We start from the raw sequence: 24,196 nt of genomic DNA, 5'->3' as shown, positions 1-24,196 counted from the left end.
AACTTCTGGCAATAAAACACTTCACAGTAGCTTGATTGAATTATTGGCATATTATTTTAATGGTGTTTTAATGAAATTACTCAGCAACTAACCTTGTCTTTTAGCTGACGTTAGAGACAGCTTCAAAACTGCCAACTCCAGCTCATTTCATGTTTTCATTTAGGTGTTAATACTGTTAGCCAATTTATTTAAAACAAAGATGAGGACCAAATTTTGGTGGCTTCACTCATGAGTGCAGTTCTACAGCAGTTGAAGTTAATCTATGAATAAAGCTTGCTTAATTTTGCAGAGGTCTCACTCTCCTCTTTCTCTATTAATATCCAAATGAATGCTTGAACTATTTCTTTTTGGTAATTTTGTCCCTAATTTACTTGCTCTTGGAACTAATACTTCTTTCAGCAACTCAGTCCTGTGAGAGGAGATGGTCTAATTTTCATTACAGTACTTCTGCATTTATTTTGGAATGTTAGTTTCCATGCTAGTTTAAATAAGAAACTTGAAAGGAAATTTGGATTTTCAGTTGTGATTAACAGCATGTGATAATTTGAAGTACTTTTGTACTTCAAATTATTTTGTAGAGGTAATATCAGACAGTTTAAAAACTGTCGAGATAAAAAAGCAGTTAATTTTTTCAATTTGTTTCATTTCAGTTCTTTTGCTAGGTTTTGTAAACCTTAATTCATGAACTACTTTGATTATTTAAAAGCAAAGCACGTTGCTTTGAAATTCATTGCTGAATCTACAGAATCAGCTTCTCCCTTTATGCAGTCTAGAGAATTTGGGTGGTGAATATTCTGATTTGTTCTTCCTCTCTGAGTTCCTATTTTACTTCTCTGTGCTCCTCTGTTCTCTTATGAGAAATGTTACTTGTTCGTGTGGATCTATACATGAAACATGTAATAAGTGAGGAGGGTGAAGGTTCTTTAAGTAAATTTGTCCAGATCCGCATATCATCCGTATTTCTGATCAGGTGATATAACTCAGATGTCTTCATGCACTGAACCGAGTGAAATAAAATAAGTAAAGGTTGAGAGGGATTCTAAACTAGTTCTAACTAGGCTGGCATTTGGGGCAGCCATACAAGTATCACAGTTCTATCTCTATAAACGTAAACAGGATCTTCTTGCAAAGCACTACCAGATTGCTTTGTCAGGACAGCAAAAATACACATAATTGTCATGTGAATCTGCCCTGAAGAGTGAGTTAGTTTCACCAGAAAAGGGTGAAAAAAGTGTGAAGCATTTGAGATCTATAAATTATGTTTCGTGTTCATTTGTCACCTCTAGGAAAAACAAATCAAGTTTCTTCCTTTTCAGAGGTCAGTGATTACTGGGTGCCTTGCATTTGGGTGCAAAAGCCTGTGTCAACTTTATTGACTTATTTGACAGAAAAAAAAAACAAATCCATCTGCAGCACGAGGAAACACAGCATGTGCTTTCTGTGCCTGGTTTGACTAAGCATATTCTGATCATTGCTGAGCACTGATCTGAACAGAGAACAGTTACTTCTGCTGAAGAGTCTTGACTGATTCCATTCTTCATTTAATTTAACATAAGACAGCAATAAACCAGACCAGAGCACTGCATGGTTTGGTCTACCTTTAGTATGGGCTTTCGCCAGTAGTAAGAGGCAAAGAAATATTCCTCCCTATTCGTGTATTAGTCATTTTATTTTGTAGAGGTAATATCAGACGGTTTAAAAACTGTCAAGATAAAAAACAGTGAATCTGATTCTTTACATACAAATTGCTAGATCGGACTACCAGTGCTGGTAATCTTATTATCATGTAATTTTTATTCACTCTCCAATGATGTCTATGAGAACAGCCTTGCTAAATCAAACTGAATCTCTCAGTTGAGAGGAAAGTGTCAGAACAATGTGAGTACATAATAATATTTCCCTGTATTTTTTTCCAGAATTCAACAATTTCTAACTCAGATTCCTGAGACAATATTAGTATTTTTGGATTGATTGATATCTTCTCCAAGAATATATCTGTTAATTTTGTCTCTTAAGGTAAAGTTTTGATGTTTATGACATACTGGTAAACAGGTAAAAATCCAGGAACTGTCTGTGATTTGGATCTCATTCTTCTTGTTTCATTTGAGACTCGGACGTTTTGTGTTATGAAAGGGCGAATAATTCAGTAGTTCAGTAGGCACTTCCAGGCCATTCATAGTCCTGTAGGCTGTGGTCAAATTGCCTCTCATTTATTTCCTTTGGAAGTTGAATAGTTCATTTATTTCCTTCTTCTAAGAAAAATGTTTTGTTCCATTCTTCAAACACTCTTATTATTCTTCTGTGTTTTATACTACTACACTACTACTTTTTTTTTTTCTTTAAGATGGAGGAACAAGAATAACACCCAGTGTTTAAAATGTGAGAACATTGTCCAGTGACCTAATAGAATTATTTGTCAATCTGTTTATTTCCTAATAATTCCTGCTGCTGTATTTGAGTGGTTTTGACAGAATCTGAGGAAGGAGCTTGTGTTTTCATAGGGCTCTACACTGAAACCCACATAAATCTCTCCTGAAATAAAATAGTTATGCAGAGCCTATTGTTCTGTCTGTTACTTTGGGATTGTCTTTCTTCATCTTCCCCTGCCACCCCCCATACATCATTGCTGAATTTCACTGTCATTTTACTGCTCAGGTATTCAATATTGTGAAATCCTTTTACAGCTCTCCATCGCTGGCTTTTGTTTTTGTTTTTGGTGGATGTTTTTTTTTCATTATGAATACTTTACTGCCATAAGCAATCTTTGTCACCTGTTTCTCTTTTCTTCTTTCCAAGTCATTAACAGATACATTTTCTTGAGCAAAGGCCTCTCTGAGCCTCTCTGATGTTCAGAATATATTTATCCAGAAACCAGTATTAGCTGGGAAAGCAACGATATGCTGTATAGGGCATTACAGAAACAGAGAGGGAAGATAGCTGCTACTTTGAGGAGTTTACATCCAGTACATTTCCTACAGTGAAGTGGGAATTTATAATGGTAGTTTCTTTCTAATCTTCTTTCTGAGATATTGTTGGATATTAAAGACTTAATGAGATATTTGACTTCTAAGCTTAGATTCTCTTTGTTATTGCTGCTGGTTTTATTTTCCTTGCTTTTGTGTTCAGAATGTGTGTCCACTTTTTATTTTCTTTATAAGCAAATGAATCAAGTCAATGGGTAATAGGCTACTTCAAAATACAAATTGGCTTCATTTATTTCGAAGAAAAGTCTAAAATTTATTTACTGTGCACTTCTTACACTGCAGCAACAAAAACATTAATATCAATTGTACTTTCTCTCCTTTCTCATTTATGTTCCAGGCAACTTAGACAATATGTAAGCTAGTGTGGTGTGCAGTTTTCAGCTCTGTGAAAGCAGGTTTGTGTTATGAAGTACTTGATTCTGAGATAACGTCCACAATATGGGTATTTAGACTTCAGACAGGTGCTAGTCTGGTACTCAGGGCTGAATGTTCTGTAGTGGTTGGAGTATAGAACCATACATTCTGTTTTAGTGTTACTGAAAGAAAATTCAGTCCCTGTGTTCTGAGATCAGTCTATGAACTGTGCCAGATAATGCTCTATAGGGATTTGCTATAGAGATTTCTCCTGAAAATCTGGGGGATTAATTTCAGGGTCACACTGCTGGTCTGATATGAAAGGTTCATACAGGTAGATACATGGGATGTTTTCCTTTCATTTAAAAAAAAAAAAAATCAGATGTCAGTTTCTGCCTTACATCCATTAAGTGCTATCTTTTGGATTTGTAACTTTGATTATTTGTATGCAGACATCTTGTATTTAAATTAACTTTCATCTGGTCGGGTTTTGAACTAATTGATGTTTGAAGTCACTCTGAACCCAAGCCATTCTATGATTTTGTAAGTTACTTGGGCTCTGAATGTGATTTTAGTAGTGACTGCTTAGTTCTATTTCATTTCATTTTAGGACATTTTTGCAAAGTGATTTCAGTGCAGGATATGATGGTGGTACAGAGAATGCTGTCCCAGAAATGAAAGTTGGTCTCATAGTTAACAACCAGACTAATGGCTGGAGAGTCATTGGTCAACTGCATCCCCTGATTATGACTCTTTGTATGTCCTCACATAAATCTACAGCTGTTCTGCACACTCTGCCACATGTAAAATATTATTGCTATCAGCATATATAGTAAAACAGATGTATTCTGAAACACTTTGCATGTATAGACTGGCTGGTCACTGCAGGTCAGTGGCCAAGAGATGAGTTCTGGGGACCATAGATACCTGAAAACGCAGTAGGAATATCTCAGGGAGGTAGTTAGCAGATTAAAGCCAAAGTCATGGGTGCTGGCAAGTCTGTTTAGGTACTTAACTTCTATTGATTGAATGAGGAATTAGGTGCTTCAGAGCCACAGCAGTTTGTGCCTCAATTCCAATTCTATGAAATGGAGATAAGAGCACTTTCACACTTCACAGGAGTGGCATGACAGAAAACGTGCTAAGACTGTGATGTGCTTGGATGTGGCAGTGATGAGGTCAGATGCGTTCCTTGTGCAGGTAAAAAGAGTTATATGAAACTAGAGTGGATCTTGATTAACAACTTGCCTTAGAGGCACAATCCAAAGTCAATGAAAAGACTTATTAACTTCAAAGAGCTGGGATCAAGCCCATTGATTTGTGCTTATTTCTGCTCCAGTTACTATAGTCCAAATGAATGCTGTGCTGTGATATTTTCACGTACTAACGTAAACAGAATCCACTTATAAAGGAAGTCATAAAAGTAAGAAAAACATAATTTCTGATTCAGAATACTTAGTTGATAAACATTAACCACAGAAACGTTGTCCCAGAATTTTTTCCAGTTAAAAAAAAAAAAGTAACTAATAAACATCACTGTTAATTTTTGACTTACCAAGCTAGATAGATAACTTACTGAAAGTAAATGGTCTGTATATTGATGATTTGAATATTAATGCTTTCTGTGTACCCTCTGTCATGTAATCTTCAGTTTAGAATCCACATCAGTTATATACTTGATGTATTTGAAAGTATTAAATTAAAATATGAATGTTTAATTTTAATAGTGCATGTTTTCATTGTATGATTTCAAAAGTAGATCACAGATACCAAAAGGAGATAATGCCTTTAGGGTTATGATGGGAATATTATCCTATTTTACATTAAAGTATGGCAAGGCAGTACAACTTGTCTAAGGTCACTGAAGATACTAAATTCTTGCAAGTTTGAAGGAAACACCTAACCTTCCAAGTCACAAGCCAAATCGTTTTTCTAGACGTAGATAAAAGCCTCTGGCGGTTATCCAGTAATGAAGGACATAGGTGTATTTATACCTTCACATACAACTAATTAACATCTGTGTCTATCAGGACTTATGGTGCTCTATAATTCATAGGTAACAAGTTGTTGTACATAAGTCCACCTGCCTAACTAAAGACATAGAAATGAAAAGTGTGTTTTTGCAGCGCTTAAACCGGGTAGGAATTTAGTCTGAGAAATGGGTATGGTCCTTTCATTTCAGACTCATCTATAGATGGATCAGCAACAGCAGCACCAATACTTAAAATAAATGAATGAATGAAATGAAATTTAAATGATACTAATGATTAAAGGCTTTAGTACCTTCCCAGGCAGATATTCAGAATTTTTCATGTTTGTCATTCATGATACTTCATTTCCACACCTGATGGGCACTATTTCCTGCTTGTTGAAATACTGAAATGATCTCTTTGTAATATTCAAACCTATATATTCTCTCTCATGCAGAGATGCGTAAGAGAATTTTCTCATTCTCTCTGATTCATCAGCAATGCAGACCAATTAATCCCATACAGAGAAGTAGCTATGACAACTGCAAGCCATGTATCTTCATTCTTGGACAAAGCTAGGAAGCAACTTTGCTGTGCAGGAATTATTTGTGCAGCAAGTGTATCCCTAATTCACAGTATCATAGAAACTGGAAATGCAAAGAACCTAGAGCATTATCATATGTGTTCTCCTGCCAAAGCAAGATATTTCTTGCAGACAGAGAAGTTGTAATGTTTTAGGCAAGGAAACTGCCGTCTTCTCTGAAAATTCTGCCAGATTTTAACAAATCTCACTGTTAGAGTTTGTTTCATTTGTATGTTACTTTCATTTTCTTAACACCTTACTTTTAATCTGCTACTCCAGAAGATCATTTGTGAAGTCCCTAACAGCCTATTGTGGCTGTTTAGTAACTTACTCTTATGTCACAAACCTCTGGTTTGATTTTTTTTTCTGATAGCTGAAGTGTATCATCTGGGTCTGTATTTACAAGTGATAGTTATTTTCCCTATTTGATTGTACATTAAATGTTTATAGTTCAAATACACTGTTTCCCATATTGAAAGATTGGCTGCGCTTAGTTTTGATACTGCATTGAAGCATATTGAAACAGACATAGTTATTAAGATTATCTGAAATTCCTCTCTTCTGACTCCTTTTCAACACTGTATTTTGATCTTTCTCTTCCATACAGATTATGCTGTTGACTGATCCAGAGATTGAGAGCAGCTTACTGATTAGTACTGATGAAGGTGCCACATATCAAAAATACCGTCTGAACTTCTACATTCACAGTCTGCTCTTCCACCCAAAGCAGGAAGACTGGATCTTGGCATATAGTCAAGATCAAAAGGTAAGAATTGTTGCCAGCATTTTGTTTTATTTGCTCTCTACTTAACTGTTACAGAGAATTCAGGATAGTCTTGGGGATAACTGAGCTGGTATTTCCAGTAGGAGACATTGAGTAAGCCGTGATCCCTGGAATGGTCTGCCCAGAGGTCATGGAATCTCCTCTGGAGATACTCAGAGCCTGCCTGGATGTTTTCCTGTACAAACTACTGTAGGGAACTTCTCTAGCAGGGGATTGAAGTAGGTGATTTCCAGAGGTCCCTTCCAACCCCTACAATACTGTGATCTGTAAGACAAAGGTAAAGGACATATGCCTGACTTGTCAGCCTGCCTTTATTCATCAGTCCTTTTTGCAATATCATGTGACAGGTAATGGGAAGAGAATTCAGCTGGGACCCTTCACAATAAGAAAAGCAATCTCTAATGTGACTATTTCTCCTCATAGTCAACACTTCTCTCACTCTATTCTGGCATTTGTTCCAAGAACAGTATAAGACATTGCTTGTTCCTATCTTGTTGGCATATTTTCAAAGAAAAATGTAGCAATGAATCAATTTCTTTTGAAGGCCAGTTACTTCAGCATGGGCAGTCCATCTGCTGAATAAATTTGCTGTGAAATTTGCCTTGATTTTCTGATGTTCAGCTTGAGATACCAGAATAAGACTTAACTGTAAGAGACCTCATTGTTAGCAGTTTCTGAAAAACACACATCAACATGCACAAGTCAGTCACTTCCTTTGAAGAACCTCATAGTGCTCAATCTGTGTTGTACTCCAAAATGGAGATTGAAGGGAAGCGTAAGAGGATGTTGGAGTTGTTTAGTTTGGAGAAAAGAATGCACTGGGCAGACCTTATTGTAATGTTTCAATATTTAAAGGGGCTTATACAAAGGATGGAGAGATTTTAATTTCACAAGGGTCTGTAGTAATAGGACAAGTGATAATAGTTTTAAAATAGAAGAGAATAGATTTAGATTAGACATAAGGAAGAAATTCTTTACTGAGAGTAGTAAGACAATATAACAGGCTGCTCAGAGAAGTTCTGGGTACCCCATCCTGAAAATGTTCAAGGTCGGATTGGATAGGGCCCAAAGCACCTCATCTACTGGAAGATTTCCCTGCCCACAGCAGGGAGGGTAAAAATATGAGACATTGAAAGATCTGTTCCAACTCAAACTGCTTTGTGATGTTATATTGTTGTGCATAAATGTCTTTCTTCAAGGGGAAGACAGCATTTGAGTAAGCTTTTTGATCTAGCAAAAGAACTTGTAACTAGGACTAATGACTGAGAGTCAATGGCAGTTACTGTGAAGTGTCTGAGCACTGCAGCAAACTGTTCTCAGAAGTGGTGGATTTCACATGCCAAGTTTTTGATGTTTTTGAATAAAACTGGAAAAGAGACCTAAATAATTTGCTGAGCTCCCAGAAGGGATAACAGAATGAAGTATTTTGGCACAATCATCTTTTTGGTTTACAAATCAGTAATCTAGAAGGCTTTGAATCTAATCAATAATCCAGGTATTGGATAAATTTTTAGTCTATACATTAATGTAGATATCAACATGAATGTTTGAATACTAAGATGTTTTCCATGTTAGCATTTGAATTAATTATATAAACATTAAACAGTTGTTCTTCCTTTTTCCTAAATTAGGTTTGTAATTACAATAACTGTAAGCCTGAGGAAATAAATTAATTAGCTGAGGTCACAATGAGTTTACGAGAACTCTTGGAATAAACATTCAGTCCTATGCTTTAAGCACAGTACCATTCAAGTCCTGTAGCTTTCAAAATTGAAAAGGAAATGCATTTTGCCTGCTTAATTCAATTCTACACCATATAGAATTATGCTGAGTGTTGTGTGCACTCACCTCTCTCATAGCATTTTGGAGATTGTACCATGGTTGTAATCTGTTTCAGAGAAAGGTGTAGATAAAGTGATTAATAGGTGTTCAGTATGGAATTAGGCAAAATGAAAATATTTTCTTTCCCCTGTGGCTGATGAATTCCCCAGGCTGATATGAAACAGAACAGAATTTTGTCTCTGCTGCCTTTTAGGACCCTTTGGAGTTAAACTTACCATGTGTCAGGAAAAGGAGATTTATCACGTAAGGATCAATGAAACTTCTGGACGTAAATCTGTCAGATAGAACTAAGGTATAGCAGAAAATGAATTTCAGGTGTTGTGATCAACATCCTGTTGAGAAAATAATTCTGAATTAGAGCCTGTACAGCTAATAGTCATCTAATTTACGGTAGATCACAGAATCACAGAATGGCCAGGGTTGGAAGAGACCTTAGGGATCATGAATCTCCAACCCCAACGCCACATGCAGGGCCACCAACCTCCTCATTTAATACTAGACCAGGTTGCCCAGGGCCCCATCCAGTCTGACCTTGAACACCTCTAGGGATGGGGCATCCACAACCTCTCTGGGCAGCTGTTCCAGTACCTCACCATTCTCCCTGTAAAGAACTTCCCCCTTACATCCAACCTAAATCTTCCCTCCCTCAACTTAAAACTATTTCCCCTTGTCATGCCATTATCTACCCTTTCAAAGAGTTGATTCCCCTCCTGTTTGTAGGCTCCCTTTGGATACTGAAAGGCTGCAATGAAGTCACCATGCAGCCTTCTTTTCTCCAGGCTGAACAAGCCCAGCTCCCTCAGCCTGTCCTCATAGGGGAGGTGCTGCAGCCCCCTGATCATCTTTGTGGTTCTCCTCTGGACCCTCTCCAACAGCTCCCTGTCTTTCTTGTACTGGGGGCTTCAGACCTGGACATAGTACTCCAGATGGCTACCAGGAAGTATAATTTCATTGTTCTGCATGAAACTCCTACTCCTTCCTTTTATTCAGAATTTTAAAAAACCCAAACTGGATGTAGAAACAAAGCTCCCTTTTGTGTGTGAACCTGAATTTGTGGAGTGTGTGTGAGATGAGTACATACGGTGCTTCTGATGAGAGGATGCAGGTAAATTCTCTTTGTGTTAGGGCATTGATTAGCAAATCGGAAAACCATTGGGAATACAGTGTTTTTGCTGCAAGAAGAAAATAATGTAGCAAAGGTCTATATATATATATATATATATTAATTAACTCTAAAGTAGAATTTCAAAAGTCCTCCATATATGTGTGAGTCATAAGCCTGTTTTCGACTTAAAAGCCTAATGGAAATACTTTCTGACTTCGGTGAGCTTGCAGAGGGTAACCAAAAAAAGAAGTATTGATCAACTTGGACTTAATTAAATGTAACTCAAACCAAGGGTCAAATTCTGTCCATGTCTAAGTGTAAATGGTTCCCTTTGGTTTCATTCTCATATAACCAGAGGCAGAATTCTCTCAGAGTAATTGTGTAGTTCTGTGACTATGAAGATAACCGCAATGGGAACTGTTGGGTAGTTTGGAACAAATGATGTTGCAGTTTGCTAGTTTGTGTGTTTTTGTTAAGGCTGTATTTAAGGAAAGAGAACTGTTACTCTCTGGATTTCAGGCACTGTGTGCACACTGATCAAGGAAATAGAGGAAACATATCTGGATGCTAAGAAATTGGCATTATCGTATCATGGATTTTGATGCTATGCATGGGGTTGAAGAGGCTGTAGAGGTTTCAGATTCATTTAATATTGTTCTTGGCAATCAGAAGGAAGTTAAGAGTCAATTAGAAAGCATGTTTACATCCTTCCAGCAAACAAAGTTCTCATAACATCATTTGTATCTTGTCATTGTAGCAGGTGGAACCAGGAAAATCAGATGGTGAATAGAGCAAGTGCTGAAGAGGCAGGAATCAAATTGGGAATGAACTGTGACTCTCAGGAGTGGTTCAAATAGTTTAGTACTGATTGAGGGCAAATTCAACAAGTAGGGCATGCCTCTTATTGCTCGATTGTAATGAACAGGAAACGGGTCACAAAGCATCATCTCTCAGTCTCTTTACAGCCTGCTGGGTCTATCACTATGATAAGCATCACATATCTTTTTTGTTTGGTTGAATAGAGATTTACTAAATGGTAGGGAAGTCTGTATTAACTGAAATCATTTTACAATCCAGTTTCTTGTGTGTTGTGTGCAAGTGAATGTTGTTAATTACTGGAGTTCAGCTGATGAGCCATAACTCATTAAGCTTCAGTGACTTGGTTGCTTTTGTTCACATCTCTCCTCCATGTCTGCCTTGGGCAGCAGACTTGAATTACCACTGTTGAAAGGCCAGTCCCTTATTCAGTCGTGAGTTTTTCCTGCCAGTCTTGAGGAAAAAAAAAAAAAAAGAGCAGCAAACCATCTGCCATCTGCACTAATTGCTTCATGATTGCGTTCATTGTTCTGGCTGAAAGTACAGTTGTTACATGGCTGATTCTTACCACATAATTGCAGAACTATTGCATGCTCCTCTATTTTCTGTAGAAGAAGAGTTACAAATCAGGAGGAAACTTCAGACACTGTAAAGCATTGCTTGTGAGGGAAAAACGTACTGGAGGTCTTGTACATGTGAGCTCTCATGGGTTTAATCAGTGTGCCTGTAAGATGAGGGCTGTATTTTGTGGGAGTATTAGTTATACATTACTGTGTAATCTTCAAAAGTAGTTTGCTGTGCAATCAGAGGGTGGGATGTAAGAGCCTCTGCTTCATGTGGAGATGTCTTCTGCTATTCATATGGGTCAGACACGCAGAGGAATGGTTGATAATCAGCCATGAGTAACAGAGCTATTTGCAGAGATGAAGTATGGGTGAAAGTGGAAAGCACAAGTCAGATGGGTGAAATGCAAAGTTATAATTATCCAGCTCAGGAGTAAATGTACAAAGGCACTCAAGATCTGAAAGGCAGCAACAGAGGCTGGAGAAAAAAAAAAAGAAAAAAAAGAAAAAAAAATTAAAATGGAGTTATTCTCATTGTTCATCCTCTTTCATTTTAAATGAACTCTTGAAAGGCAAGGCACACTAAAGGAGCTCTGCCTACACTGCACCAGTAAATGAAGAGGCATACATTTCCTCCTTCTTCTCTTCTTTTTTCTTCTTCTTTCCTTTTAGCCTTTCCCAGATATCTGATTCCATCTGTCTACCATCATTTACTTTGTGTGTGTGTGTGTCACGGTGGAGATCAGTAGGTTAGGGACTGTTGGTTGGCTGTATATTTAAAGTGCTGAAGTTCAGCAATTGGGGATTTTGCTGGTACTGGAACAATGTATCTTCTGTCATTGAATCATGCCATCTTCCTCAGTACTTCCTCCACAGTAAAGGAGGCGACATCAGCAGTAGCTGAAAGGTAAAATTGTAGGGGCTTTCTTCACTCAAACCTTTCAATAGGACAAATGCCTGAGAAAATGAAAGATGCCCCAGACGTTTTTCCCATCCACTCTCCCTATTAATCCTTACCTCTGAAAAAGGGAGAATCCAGCGACTCATAGGCTGTCTTGTTTCTAATACTGGGTCATTGTTCAAGACCCCGTCAAATCCCAATGAAATTGTATCAAAATGTACGCAGGAAAATCCCTTACCCGCTCAACATTCTGGAAATTCACTTGTTGTTGGACAAAAGCCTTTAAAACCGTTCTCCAACACTACTTTTTTGTTGTTGTTATTAAGGATGGGGAGGGAGACATTACTTGTTTAGTGTTGTTTGTTGTTTTTCTCCTTTTTGTCTCTTTTCTATTTTGAGGTAATATTTGTCCAAGAGATGGTCAGTGTGTGAATTATATTAAGTGGCACCAAAGCCATTTTATTTACAGCAAAACTCTGTGGCATTTTGTGTGTATATAAAGTAAGGAAAAATCCGTCTACCTAGATACTTAGAACAGGCTAGCTTCTTCATCCCCTTCTATCCATGCATTTGGGCTAATGTCTGCCATAGGTGCAGCCAGTATTGACTGTTCTAGACCCACTTCTGATTTCTAAAGCCTCTAATTTCACTTAATTAGGATCTAACTTTGAGAATTCTTCTACTTGGAACGTAATCAAATCAGGGACTTCCAGAGATTTTCCTTTCAGCCTAATTTGTTCTGTTCCTGTTTATACCTTCTCTATCTCAGTGGTAGCAGTCACTGCATACAAAAGCCACAGAAAGATAAGTAAAATCCAACTTTGTGTTACCAGAATTTGCATTATAGTTAAAAAAAAATAAACTACTGTTAACATCAAGCATCTAATTTTTTTTAATCATAATGTTTTTATGCAGTGCTGTTGACCATGCTTAGAGAGCTATTCATTTGGACTAATGTTAGCCAAAGGAGGCTAATCTGATATGAACTTAATGGAGAGGAAAAAACCTATCTAGAGTAGTAAACATTGGTCACTTTGAACTGTGCTCTGGAAAAGCCTGTCTCTTTTGACAGACTACAGATAGGACCAGGGAGGTAGTTTGCATAAAGCTAACATTAACCTGTGTGAATAACTCCCTTTTCCCTGCCGCGTTATTCCTGCACATTCTACATTATTCGTGTAATAAGAACAAGGTTTCCAGCAGACTAGATTCTCTTTGATGCGTAATGTTGAAGATTAAATGTGGTAAGGAATTTGCACATTGAAAAATAAGTGGCCCAGCTTTTGCAGTGTTGCCCTGTATGGATGAACTCAGATATGCTTTCTAGATTACCAGCACCCATACCACAGTACCTCCTATTCTAAAAAGTGTCCATGAGCTTATGATTCTAAACAAGCACAAAAATATCTGTGTTTGTAGCTAAAGCTTTTCATACTCTTCATGGGAAGTCCTTAAGCACAGACACCTGCTGGGCATTCTGACAACACATCTTGCACACAGCTCTTTGCCTTGTTATCTCTAGGACAACTGATTAGCATTTGGTGGCTACCAGCGTACTGAAGATGAGCAAGGAAAGGACATCAAACCGAGTCATCCAACTGTTAATTTGTTAGAATTTTTCTGTCTTTACTCTCATAATCAGTTCCTTAGCATTGTCTCAGTAAGAACACTAATACAGTCAGGTTATATGTATTTTTTTAAACTGTCAGTAAGCCGATGCACAGTGATGTAAAATAGGGTTTTCTTGTGGGCACGTCAGTCTTTTACACCTCACTAAGTATAATGTACTGAGTGAGTTTAAAGTGTAAAGTTTAAAATGTAGAATAGAAATAAAAATGGGAGAAATCCCTAATGCTTCCCCAGTCACCAGGAAAAAAAAAGTCTAAGGATAGAAAAGAGCAGAGCCCAACTGCAGTCTGCCTGTCTGGAAAGAAAGATGCATATCTGGACACAAGTTTGATCAGTGAAACAGAAAGAAGGACTTCTGAGCAGTAACTGCTGTGCTCTACTGCTGACTCACTTATCTTTAAGTTTATGAATAATATATATATATAAAATATATAAATTAATATGTCCTTGCTTATCCATCTGTATGTGCATGAGCCCTCTGTACCCCTAGAGAAGTTGTTTATTTACTGCTTTGGGATTCTTGGCTGCGTATTTGTTACACTGCCAAATTTTTTTGTGCTCTACGTAAGTCTCATTTTCCTACTTCCATGAAAATTTCCTTTTTTTTTTTTTTCTCTTCAGAATCAGACAGTGCACTGAACTAGGAGTAAAGAAATGTGATTGCTGTCATTAGGTTTACTACTGATCTCTATGGCTTTGAGTAACTTCCTTCACTTTTCTTAGATGACTATCTTCTCTTTTCCAACAGTCATTTGTTTTGACTACATGCTCCTATGTGTCTCCTTTTTCTTATTATGCAAAGCACCTGTCAACACTGAATTCATGTGGAGCCATAGGTTCTAGTGTAGTAAAAATGTAAAGCTATGCATGTGTGAATGACAATTCCAATGTTTATCCTGAATTCTGTTTAATCAAAGCCTTTTCTGTTCTATTCTCATTCTAATACGGTATATCTTTTAGCCAATAATGTATTTCTTTAATTTAGTCACCTAAACAGTTATGAACCTAATAATTTCTCAGCATAACAAAAAGCAAATGCAGGATGCTCTAAGATGCCTGTTGTAGAGATATTGGAGCTTTTAACAGAGAAAGAAAGTATCCTTGAGGATAACTTACCGAGCAAAGTAGTAAATTCATCATCCCTTGGAACTGAGATTTGATAGCTTTCCAAAAGATTCAAACATTGAGACTGTATGTCTCTCCAGAAGGCACAGTCTAGCTCAGCCATCGGTTGTCACCTTAAATAATTCTCTCTACTGCTTGAATTAGTGATTAAGACTCTGCAGCATCTGTTTGGATGAGAACAGACGGATGACACTAGTAGTTCTTTCTGGCTTTAAGATATATATGCTAGGAGGATTCCTTTAAGTATCTGCTGGTAAAATTGTGTTTCCTGCTACGTGTTTAGTATATAAATAGACTGCACTAGAGACATCATGCTAATATAGTTGCTTGCTTCCATAAAGCCAGAACACCAGCTCATATGGATCATATCTGAGAATGCATGAGGAGTTAGAGAGGTAAGAGGAAAGCTGAGGGACATCTTAAGCTTGTTTTGATCTGACAAATATACTAAAAAAGAAGTTGCTGTAATACAACCATAATGAACAAGTCTATGTGCTGATAGCATTTTGTTCATCATCAAAAGTAGTCGCAGGTCTGCAGGCCTCATTGGTGTTTGAAAGGGCTGTGGAGCAGGTACCTGAAAGCTATATCCTTCTGATATGTATCCATCCACTTTCAATATACACCAGTTGTTGAATAATCTTATTGATGGCTTCTATGTGGCATGATTAATGGATTGCTGTAACTTCAAACATTGTAGATCTATGCAGTGTCTATGAACTTTTTTGTTTCAAAGATCTTCAAGCATCTTAACAGTGGAACTTTCAACTAGATCAGAGACTGGGAAAGAAAAGGAGTGTCAGCCCTGTAGCCCATTTGTGTATTCAGCATCATGAGTCTTGTGATCTGTCCTAGGAAAGATGTACCATGTATGATTTCAGATTTTCTGTTAATTCAAAACACCTGAATTAATTTGGTTTTGGATGGAAAAAAAGCCTGGTCCACCACTTTTCAGTGAAACGAAGCACGATTCAGGGAGTAACAGCAAATCTCTCAGTCATTGACTGCTCTGAAGGAAAAATGCTCTGTTCAGTAATTTATCTAAACTGAATGCATCTTGGTATCCAAGTAAACTGCACTGCGTACCCATTTAAAATGTGTATGCATTAAGCACATTGTTCCTTCACACTGAAGGAGGTATCTGCAGAGCCAATGTGGAAACCTCTCTCATTGTGATAATCTTTGATGTAGCAGATAGATCCTGCTGAAGATTTAAGACCATAACTGACTATTTAATGCAACTATATAAACATGTTCAATCTTACATTCTCACTTGATGCACTAACCCCATCCTTTTCTGCAGACTGCATATAAAGAAAAAGAAATGCAAGCTTGATTGTTCTTCTAGGGTTGTAAATTGAAGTACAATTCTGAATTGCAGCAATCCATATGGAATCTATCCTATTGCTCTTCGCCTTCCTAAATGTTGTAGATTACTTCTAAATATACTGTTTCACAAATGAATGCTATTTGAATAATGCCTCTATGAATAATGAGAGTAATGAATGTACAATCACTTCAAATACACCTGCGCTAGTAGTAAAGTACAATCTGTCAGTAATAAACTTATTCAGTACAAATGAATAGGGATAAAAGGAAGGACTTCACTGTATTTATTTCAGATAACATCACTGCATCTTCAGAAATCTGTTTTTATCTAGGTTGACTGTGACATGACAATAATTAAATGGTACTTTTTGAATGTTTTGTTCTTTGGTAAAACTGAACTGAATTTTTAAAAACTACAAAACTCGAGGAAGAAGTGATTTCTAAGATGTTTGTGTGATCCATCAGTACAAGAATTGTGTTTCAAATGCACTGTTTCTTTTGTCAGTCAATGGTATTTGAAGGGATTAAGGTGAAACACTGTGATCAGGTCTAGTTTTAATCAACTTATGGAAATACGAGGAAATTTAAGAGGCAAGCAGTCAGCTTATGTGAAGAAATAAAGTTAGAAGGATTGACCCAGTAAAAAGCTTCTCAGGAAATCAGTGGTGAATTTGAAGCAAACCCAAGGCTTTCAAATATGTGCTGAACTAGTTTTCCAGATGCATGCTCTAGAGGTGAATGCTGAGTCGAATTGCCTTGGTCAGATCTATGTCGAGGAGGAATGGTTGGAGCTTTCATGTATGGTAGAGGTGAGAAAAAGAGACCTTTTTCTTTTGTGAATGCAAGAATACTGGTATTGGTAAATACAGTCACCAAATCAAATTAGATCTTGAGCCATTTTCCATTGTAACTTGGTGAGGGTAAACGTCTTAAGAAAATTAATGGGAACTATTATCTTGCTCAAATTATTTCCTTTGTATCGCTTCCAGCATGCAATTTAAATCACATTTTCCTCAGCCAGATTCCAAATTTCCTTGTATGTATTCTTTTTTTTTTTTTTTTTGCATAAAATTAAATCATTGCACAGAATTGAATATCCTCATCACTAGAGGAAGAACGTGGAACCATAATATGATTTAAGATCAGTGTGTGAAGAGTAATCAAAACTAAATGTTTTATCAGAATATCCAATTAGTTTAAATGCTGAATGATGAAACGTTATGGACACCATGAGTCAATCAAATCTGCAGCCGTATTGTTTAGGTGGTAAAATGAATCAGAGGCCATGAGGGACTCCATGCTTGGTAAAAGCTTTGACTGGGAAAATTTTCTTGAGAACAGATAATAGGTCTTGACTGACATAATGACCCTTCAAATGATATTTTACTGGAATTGGTGGGTCATTCAGATTCTCAGTACATGGTATATGTTACCTGGCTTTCAGCATCAGATGTTAAATGAGTAACTGTTTCTTAGATGTCTTGGATGATATATAAGATTACTTTGAGTGTCTTTGGTGAGTTCAGTGAGCATAAAGGTAGCTCTGGGAAGCACAGAATTCATTGCTCATTGGTGGGGATAAGGGCTTCTTTCTTTAATACAAATTTGCATTTGCTAGTGACATCTGTTTGATGATGTGCTTTGTTAACCATTAGGTTGAACAGCCAAATAAGCTTAATTCAGCCATAAGAGCCACGTTTTTGGCTGGGAAGATCTCAGGGAAAATACAGTGTTCATGAAGGAAACAGGTGTTTTGGAATACAGTTTTGTTAAAGTGCATCTCCCAAGCTCATCCAGATGTAGTACTTCATGAAACTGCTAACAGCTTATTGTGTTTGTGCTAAACATGTGAGTTAATAGCAGAAGTTTTCAACTTTGTAATTCTGTTAGATCTAAATAGGCAAGTAGGGTCCTGTAGGTTAGAATCTCATACCAATATCAACACAAATCAAATTTGTTTGATGCCTAGAGAACATTTCCCTTCACATCTCTTAGCTACATATTTTGTAGCTTTTAGAAGATGTGGAAAATAGTACAAGGAAGTACAAAACCAAGCAAGTCTGCTGGAAGATTTGGGAAAAAGATGACTCCTCAGTTGTTGTAATTTGTTTTAACTCAATAAATGTGGGGGAAGGACTGATGTTTTATTATACTTGAGACTCCCACAACATACTCAAAGCAAGCAAGAAGTGGTGATTCTTCATGCAGTGTTAGGTTGTGGAGCTCCTTGCTTACCATAGTATTCTGTGGCTGCTGAAAGAATAGAAAGGAATACGTAGAAGAACTTAAAAAAGTATTGAGAAATATTAAAGACAAATACAACCTCTCGCTCAGAAAGACCCCGAACCAAGGATTGATGGAGTTTGAGACCATATTTAGAAGAACTGTTGAATATGCAAAGTTTTTGAATATGCAGGTATTTTGGTTTTCCAAGTATCTGTAGAAGGCTGTTTCTATAAAGAGATGGTAGTGAAATTGCACATCATTCTAATCTAATTCAGTAATTCCTCTGTAATCTGACAGTAAAGAAAATGTTTCATTACCTAGATCAAATTCATCCCCCCTAACACTGGCTTTGCCAACTCTGGGGCTGTCTTTTTCTCACATAGATTTAATGTTTCCATTAGAACAGGTGTTCTCTGGTTTGAATGGCCCGTGTTGCTTTTGCAGTTTCAAACACTGCCAGGTGCTCAGCTAGACAATGGCTGATTTCCCCAATTTTTAAGAAGATTAATTTTGTAGATTTGCTTTGATTCACTTTAATGTAAGGGCGGTTATTTTTGTAATTTGTTTGAGGTAAGTAAATGTATGCAGAATTGCCTGAACTCTTAGGTTGATAAGCTGCTTGGTGGCTGAAAAATATATTAGAAATAATATAGGACAATATGAGAAAACAGTCTAATTTTCACCATTCTGAATAGTGAAACCTTTTACAGAAGTATCTATTATAGGGAAACCTTTTCCTTACACCTACCTTCACTTACAATTTTCCTGTATTATTATAGCTAATGAGAGCCCCTGGAATCTTCGTGTTGTGTAAATGCATACCACAATAGATGATTTCTACTCTAAAGAGCTTAGAAATCTGACTGCAAGAGAACGTGTGTAGGAGGTACAACTACAAAAGTGAAGAGGAAGTAGGAAGAGTTTTATTCCCCAATGAAGAAGGGTCAAATCTGAGAGATCAATATAAGATTCGTACTTTATAGTGGTTTTGTCTTAGTGAGAACAGAAACATCAGATCACTACTTGGCCCTGAGTTGAAAACATACACTGAAATTGTAGTAGGTTTGTTTTTTATTTGTGGTTGAAATAAGAGTTGTAGCAGAGAACATTATCTAATTTCTGTCTCCTAATGAAAATTGTCAACAAACTGCAGTGCTTGCCAAAGAAAATAAAATGTCATCTCTGAAGAGACTGCACACGTGAGCCTGTCAGAAACCATCCCAGGAGAGAAAGAGCTTTTATAACGACAACAAAATATGATGTTGGGTTAAAAAAATATCCATACAAGCACTATAACTGCTAAATGGGGAAAAATATATTCCCTGCTGTATCGTATCTGGTATTTGACAAAAACCTAACCTCCAAACATTTCTTTTTTTTTCTTCTCCTGGTCTAACTAAATAAACTCAGGCTAAGCTGACTGATACTTAAAATATCTGGAAAAAAAATATCCTTAATGTAAAGAATGTTTTCCCTTTTGTTGGGGATGGCACCTAATAGGGGGATTCCCCTTCTTCTGAAAGTACATTGATGCTGCTGTGAATCAGTGAAGGCTAAGATTGGTACTGAGATAATGGCAAAGGAATAAAAACTTCTAAAGTCTGGTTATTAAACTGTCTCTTCAAAGACAATAAGAGCTTTGGGCATGAATTCCCAGGGATCTGATATTTCCCTGTGAGAGCTATTTCCTTTTCTCATATACTTTTCCCAGCTCACTGGGCACTGACTTCTATTATGAGAGGAAAATACTGACATAGTAGAATTGCTGTATCTGTTTCCTCCCTTTGAAACAAACGCCAGTCTTGCATTTCTCTCCTTTTTCCTCACTCATGTCTTTTGTTCAGGGCACACAGTAAGAGAAAACAGGTTTCCCTGGGAACAGTGCAGCATCACTGCTCCTCTCTGCCACAGAAATCACAGATTTGCCAAACGAACAGCCCCTCCAAATACTTCTGCTGAAAGAGCCAGGGGGAGCTGGGGTGGTGGGAATGTTCAACAACTTGGTACTGCACTGAGGTTGTAGGCATGAAGAAGGATGCTATACAAGAACAAATAAAGCTTCTGCCAGCCATGATAAATTATTTTAGGTTATTGTTACTAACAATGATAAATTCTAAAAGGTGGTAACTTTCTGAAAGTTGTCTTCAGGGAAACTGGAGAGAGAGTAGGGTGTGGGACATAAAGGGGGAAAAACAACTCTTACTGTGATGGTTCCAGCTCTCTGAGAGCATCAGTGTCCCTGGAAATCTTGCATCCCACATATGGGTCTGGAAGCGCAGAAGTGTTTACTGAGTTTTTCATATTGATCTTTGAGACAATATCCACTTTATTAAAGTTTAAATTACTCTATACTATGAAGACATTACTTGGCATTGAAGAAACCGCTTTGCCATAAAAGGGAAAATATTGATATTGGTAAGACAGGTAACAGTGATCATATATTAGTTTGTACTATGCAATCATGAAAGCACATCTGGAAATGGACTTTGGAGGTGAAGGAGGAATAAATGCATCCAGTATTAGCAATGCTCTTGATCGGGTGACCTTAGAGCACCTTAAAAAATTTATTGTTAAGTGTTCTAGAAGATAAATGAGGTTTCTCCTTTTATTGTTAGGGTTAGTGAATATTAACGTTTCAAATAAAAATATATTTATAGTTAATGAGAAGTCAGAGATTCACCGCTGAAATTTCAAGAGGTTATTATGCAATTCCATTTGAAAAGCTAAACTGTGTTTCCTTTGCCTGACCTGATTATTTTCTATTTCCCCTCCTTTCTTCCCTGTCTTTTCTTTGGCAATATTGAAGAAGAAAATGAGATGAGAAAAAAGAGGTGAATAACCAGCTTTAATGCTTCATAGTAGATTTCAGTATATGTGCAGTATAGTTTTTATCAAACAGCTGTTACAGACGTTATTAGTTTTTCCATGCTATTCCAAGGTTTTAAAGAAGGGAACCCGAGGGACGTAGTGATTTGTGATGGCAATGTAATGCAGAATAAAAAATGGATCTCAAGTTTTCTTAAATCATGGTCACATATTTTTTAAAATATATTCAAATAATCTTTCTGGTCAAGAGCTTTAATATCAGCTTGTCTCCTCAGTGATTCTCTTGGGCTTCCATCCTTGTCTTATCCCAATCCAGTGCCACTGCATGTTCCAAAAAAATCAATCAAAAATTGCACATAAAGATTCAGATTGCTTGCATTTTTAACAAAGTCTCTTTGAAGTCAAGAAAAAGGTTCAACAACTCCTTTCAAAGAAGAAATTGACCATGTCTGTCAGACAAGAGAATGAGTTTGCAAGAAAAAATATAGGGCTGATTGCCTCTCTGTGTTTCTATGTGAAAAAAAGTGAAGTAAAATAAAGCAAAGAAAAACAGAACCCAAATGATCCTCTGCTGTTCTTCTGAGAATTATCCGATGGCAGCATTTATGGAGAGCAGCTGTTTGTAAGTGCTCTATAAAAGTCACATTTGTATATTATTCCACAAAGACGTACCAAGTATTTATAATACCTGTATGTGTCTTTTTTTGCTGACCTTTCTCAGTCTTACTTGGTATTTATTGTTGAAAGGTTTTCTGATGTGATTGATGTATCTGGTTATTGTTTGTGTAATCAGGCTAGAAGACTGTGTCACATTGCTTGCAGGAGCAAAGTGAGAATGGCAGGTTTCCATGGTACAAGTTGTTTGTACTATTTCGACTCAACCAGTCCTGCATGCAAAATCTGGATGTATTAGGGCATTTCTTGTGTTCCACATTGAAAAACTTTTCTGAAGATGGTGACTGGTAACTAGGAAGAGATTGACCTTCTGATGCAATATCAAGGAAAGCAAGTCTGTGTATCTGTTGTCAGAGCTAGGTTAGGATATCAAAGTTCTGTGTTACATTCCACATCTGGAGTCTATCACAAGTTTAACATAACAGGCAGCCTTCTCACACTGCATTATTTTGTTGCCACAGTGAACTAGTATGTTGTGATCCCTAAGGTAACAGCAGTTGTGTCCCATGTTGCCCCACTTGGTTTCCACCCTAAAAATCACTGCAGATGCTTTTCAACTGTCCCAGACATATCCTGTAAGACTGGAGGAAACAAAACCTGGACTTCCTGTCTCAGAAGACTTCTTCAGACTTTCAGATTGATTTCTCTATTGCCGTTGAGTTTTATGGTGATTTTTGACTGTTTTCTTGTTGTTTTTTTGTTTGTTTCTTTTTTTGTCCCCAGTTATTCAGCTCAGTGGAGTTTGGCAGAAGATGGCTGCTTCTTCATGAAGGAGTTGCACCAAACAGGTTCTACTGGTAAGAGCAAAAACCTCTTTTCCCTGGCAGAATTTCCCCATAGGTACAGAGATCTTGAAATGAAAGATTGAAGGCAGTGTGGCTGAATGCAGTCTGCATCACTGTCAATCTCTTGTTGTTGGGATTAACTTTGAACTGGCATTAAAGGGGCATTATTCCTGCTGTCTTGCGTTTAAATAGCACTTGAAAGTAGGGTCTTTGATCTAAGAATGATGCACAACTGAAATATTCTGAGTCTGAAGAAAGCATTGATTGTGAGGGGGAGAGTTCTGCAATTTCCTGTATACATTTTGGGTTGAAACTTAACTAAATTCAGCATAAGCTTGCTTGCACTCAGAGTGAAATCTTGAAGCCTCTGAAGACAATAGCTTTTCTGCCACGGGTGACAGTGAACATCACTAGCTCCAGTGACTATGTTATGCTTTTAACTGCTGTTAGACCTAGTTCAATCCCTGAAAATGGGGAAGTTAAAGACCACTGAAGTAGGCACACACAATTCTTCTCTGTGAGCTTAAATCACTTTGTAATACTGCTTGTAGGCTGCTGTGCCAAGATTTCCAGTCTGAGTTCAAGCTTTGTGGATGAGCTGTATTGCATAAGTCCTGTTACTGAATCTTTGAATGTCAATCCGTTACAGCAGTGGTGAAACATTTTGGAGTTTGGTGCCAAGGTTACTTGAAAGAAATTTCAAAGCTCTTTGTCACAAGCTCTAATCTTCACTGCACGTGTGGGTGAAAGTTGAAGAATCAAGGAGACACTGCTCTATTTTCTTGTAAATATGATTTTCTTAGACTAAACCAAAATTGAAGTTTAATTGTTTGTCTTTAAGCTTATTCTCCTTTTTGCTTACACTGACATCAATTTTCAGGAGTTCTTGCCAGCTCTATCTGGAGGTGGGAGTTCACCTGTGAGCAGATGCTGGCTCTTGTCCCGTGAATCTGGACTTTAAAATAAAACCTTTGGATAAAACAGGCATTTTGAAATCAGGACGTGATGAATCAGATGATTAAAGTGAAATCCCAATAGGTGACTACTAAACTATAAGTTTGTGCCTGTTCCTTAGGTTTTGAACGTACTAAGACTAAGGAGTGGTTTGGTCAAATATTTTCTTTTAATTTCTGAAAGAAGTAAGAGCTGTAGGTCAAATTTACTTCAAAGCTGAATTAATATTTGGTTTGCAAAGGATATAGACCAAAAATTTTGTTTGCTGCTCCTGATTTTTAATTCCTAATCAGAATCTGTATTAGCTGAGGCTTTTGCAAGCTCAAATCCACTTTAAATTTAGGCTTGCTTTTCTGTGTTTGTATACACGTATTTATGTCATCCCCATTTTATTCCCAGGGGGCTGCTAACAGGGTTTCTAAGTGTCAGATACAAACACAGCCCATCTACGTGTTTTGGTATTTCTGGGCTAATAATAGTGGAAAATCCAGAAACTGGCTGATCTAGTTGTTGAGAAAGCCAACAAAACTGTACTGGCTGAAGAAGGTCAGAGAAGGAGAGAAGGGGAATGATTGTCCTTGTTCCTGAATCTCTGTGTCCTGCTCTTCACTCCAAACCTTTTGAAGTTTCCCATCATTAGTTACAGTAATGGTTTATCGTAAATTGAGCAGATAGATCCTGGAATAAGAATAATGATGAAAATGATCGTTTTTTCCTTTTTGTGGAGCTCCGACTTTGAAGGCCT

The 24,196-nt window shown here is 37.2% G+C and overlaps 1 protein-coding gene across 2 annotated transcripts in view; it reads left to right on the top strand.

The window, feature by feature from the left end:
* The window catches only part of LOC116231792 (VPS10 domain-containing receptor SorCS1-like), a 277,398-nt gene that overhangs the window by 158,000 nt on the left and 95,202 nt on the right, over positions 1-24,196 (top strand). For both annotated transcript variants that reach the window (XM_090145485.1, XM_090145486.1), the window contains exons 4-5: positions 6,499-6,657; positions 22,436-22,509. In XM_090145485.1, coding sequence (XP_090001611.1) covers positions 6,499-6,657; positions 22,436-22,509 — 233 coding nt within the window. The remainder of the gene's footprint in view (positions 1-6,498; positions 6,658-22,435; positions 22,510-24,196) is intronic.

The sequence above is a fragment of the Phasianus colchicus genome, chromosome 8 (assembly GCF_987193195.1).
Source record: "Phasianus colchicus chromosome 8, bPhaCol1.hap1.1, whole genome shotgun sequence".
NCBI classification, from domain to species: Eukaryota; Metazoa; Chordata; class Aves; order Galliformes; family Phasianidae; genus Phasianus; species Phasianus colchicus.
This window is presented reverse-complemented; position numbering and strand designations above follow the sequence as displayed.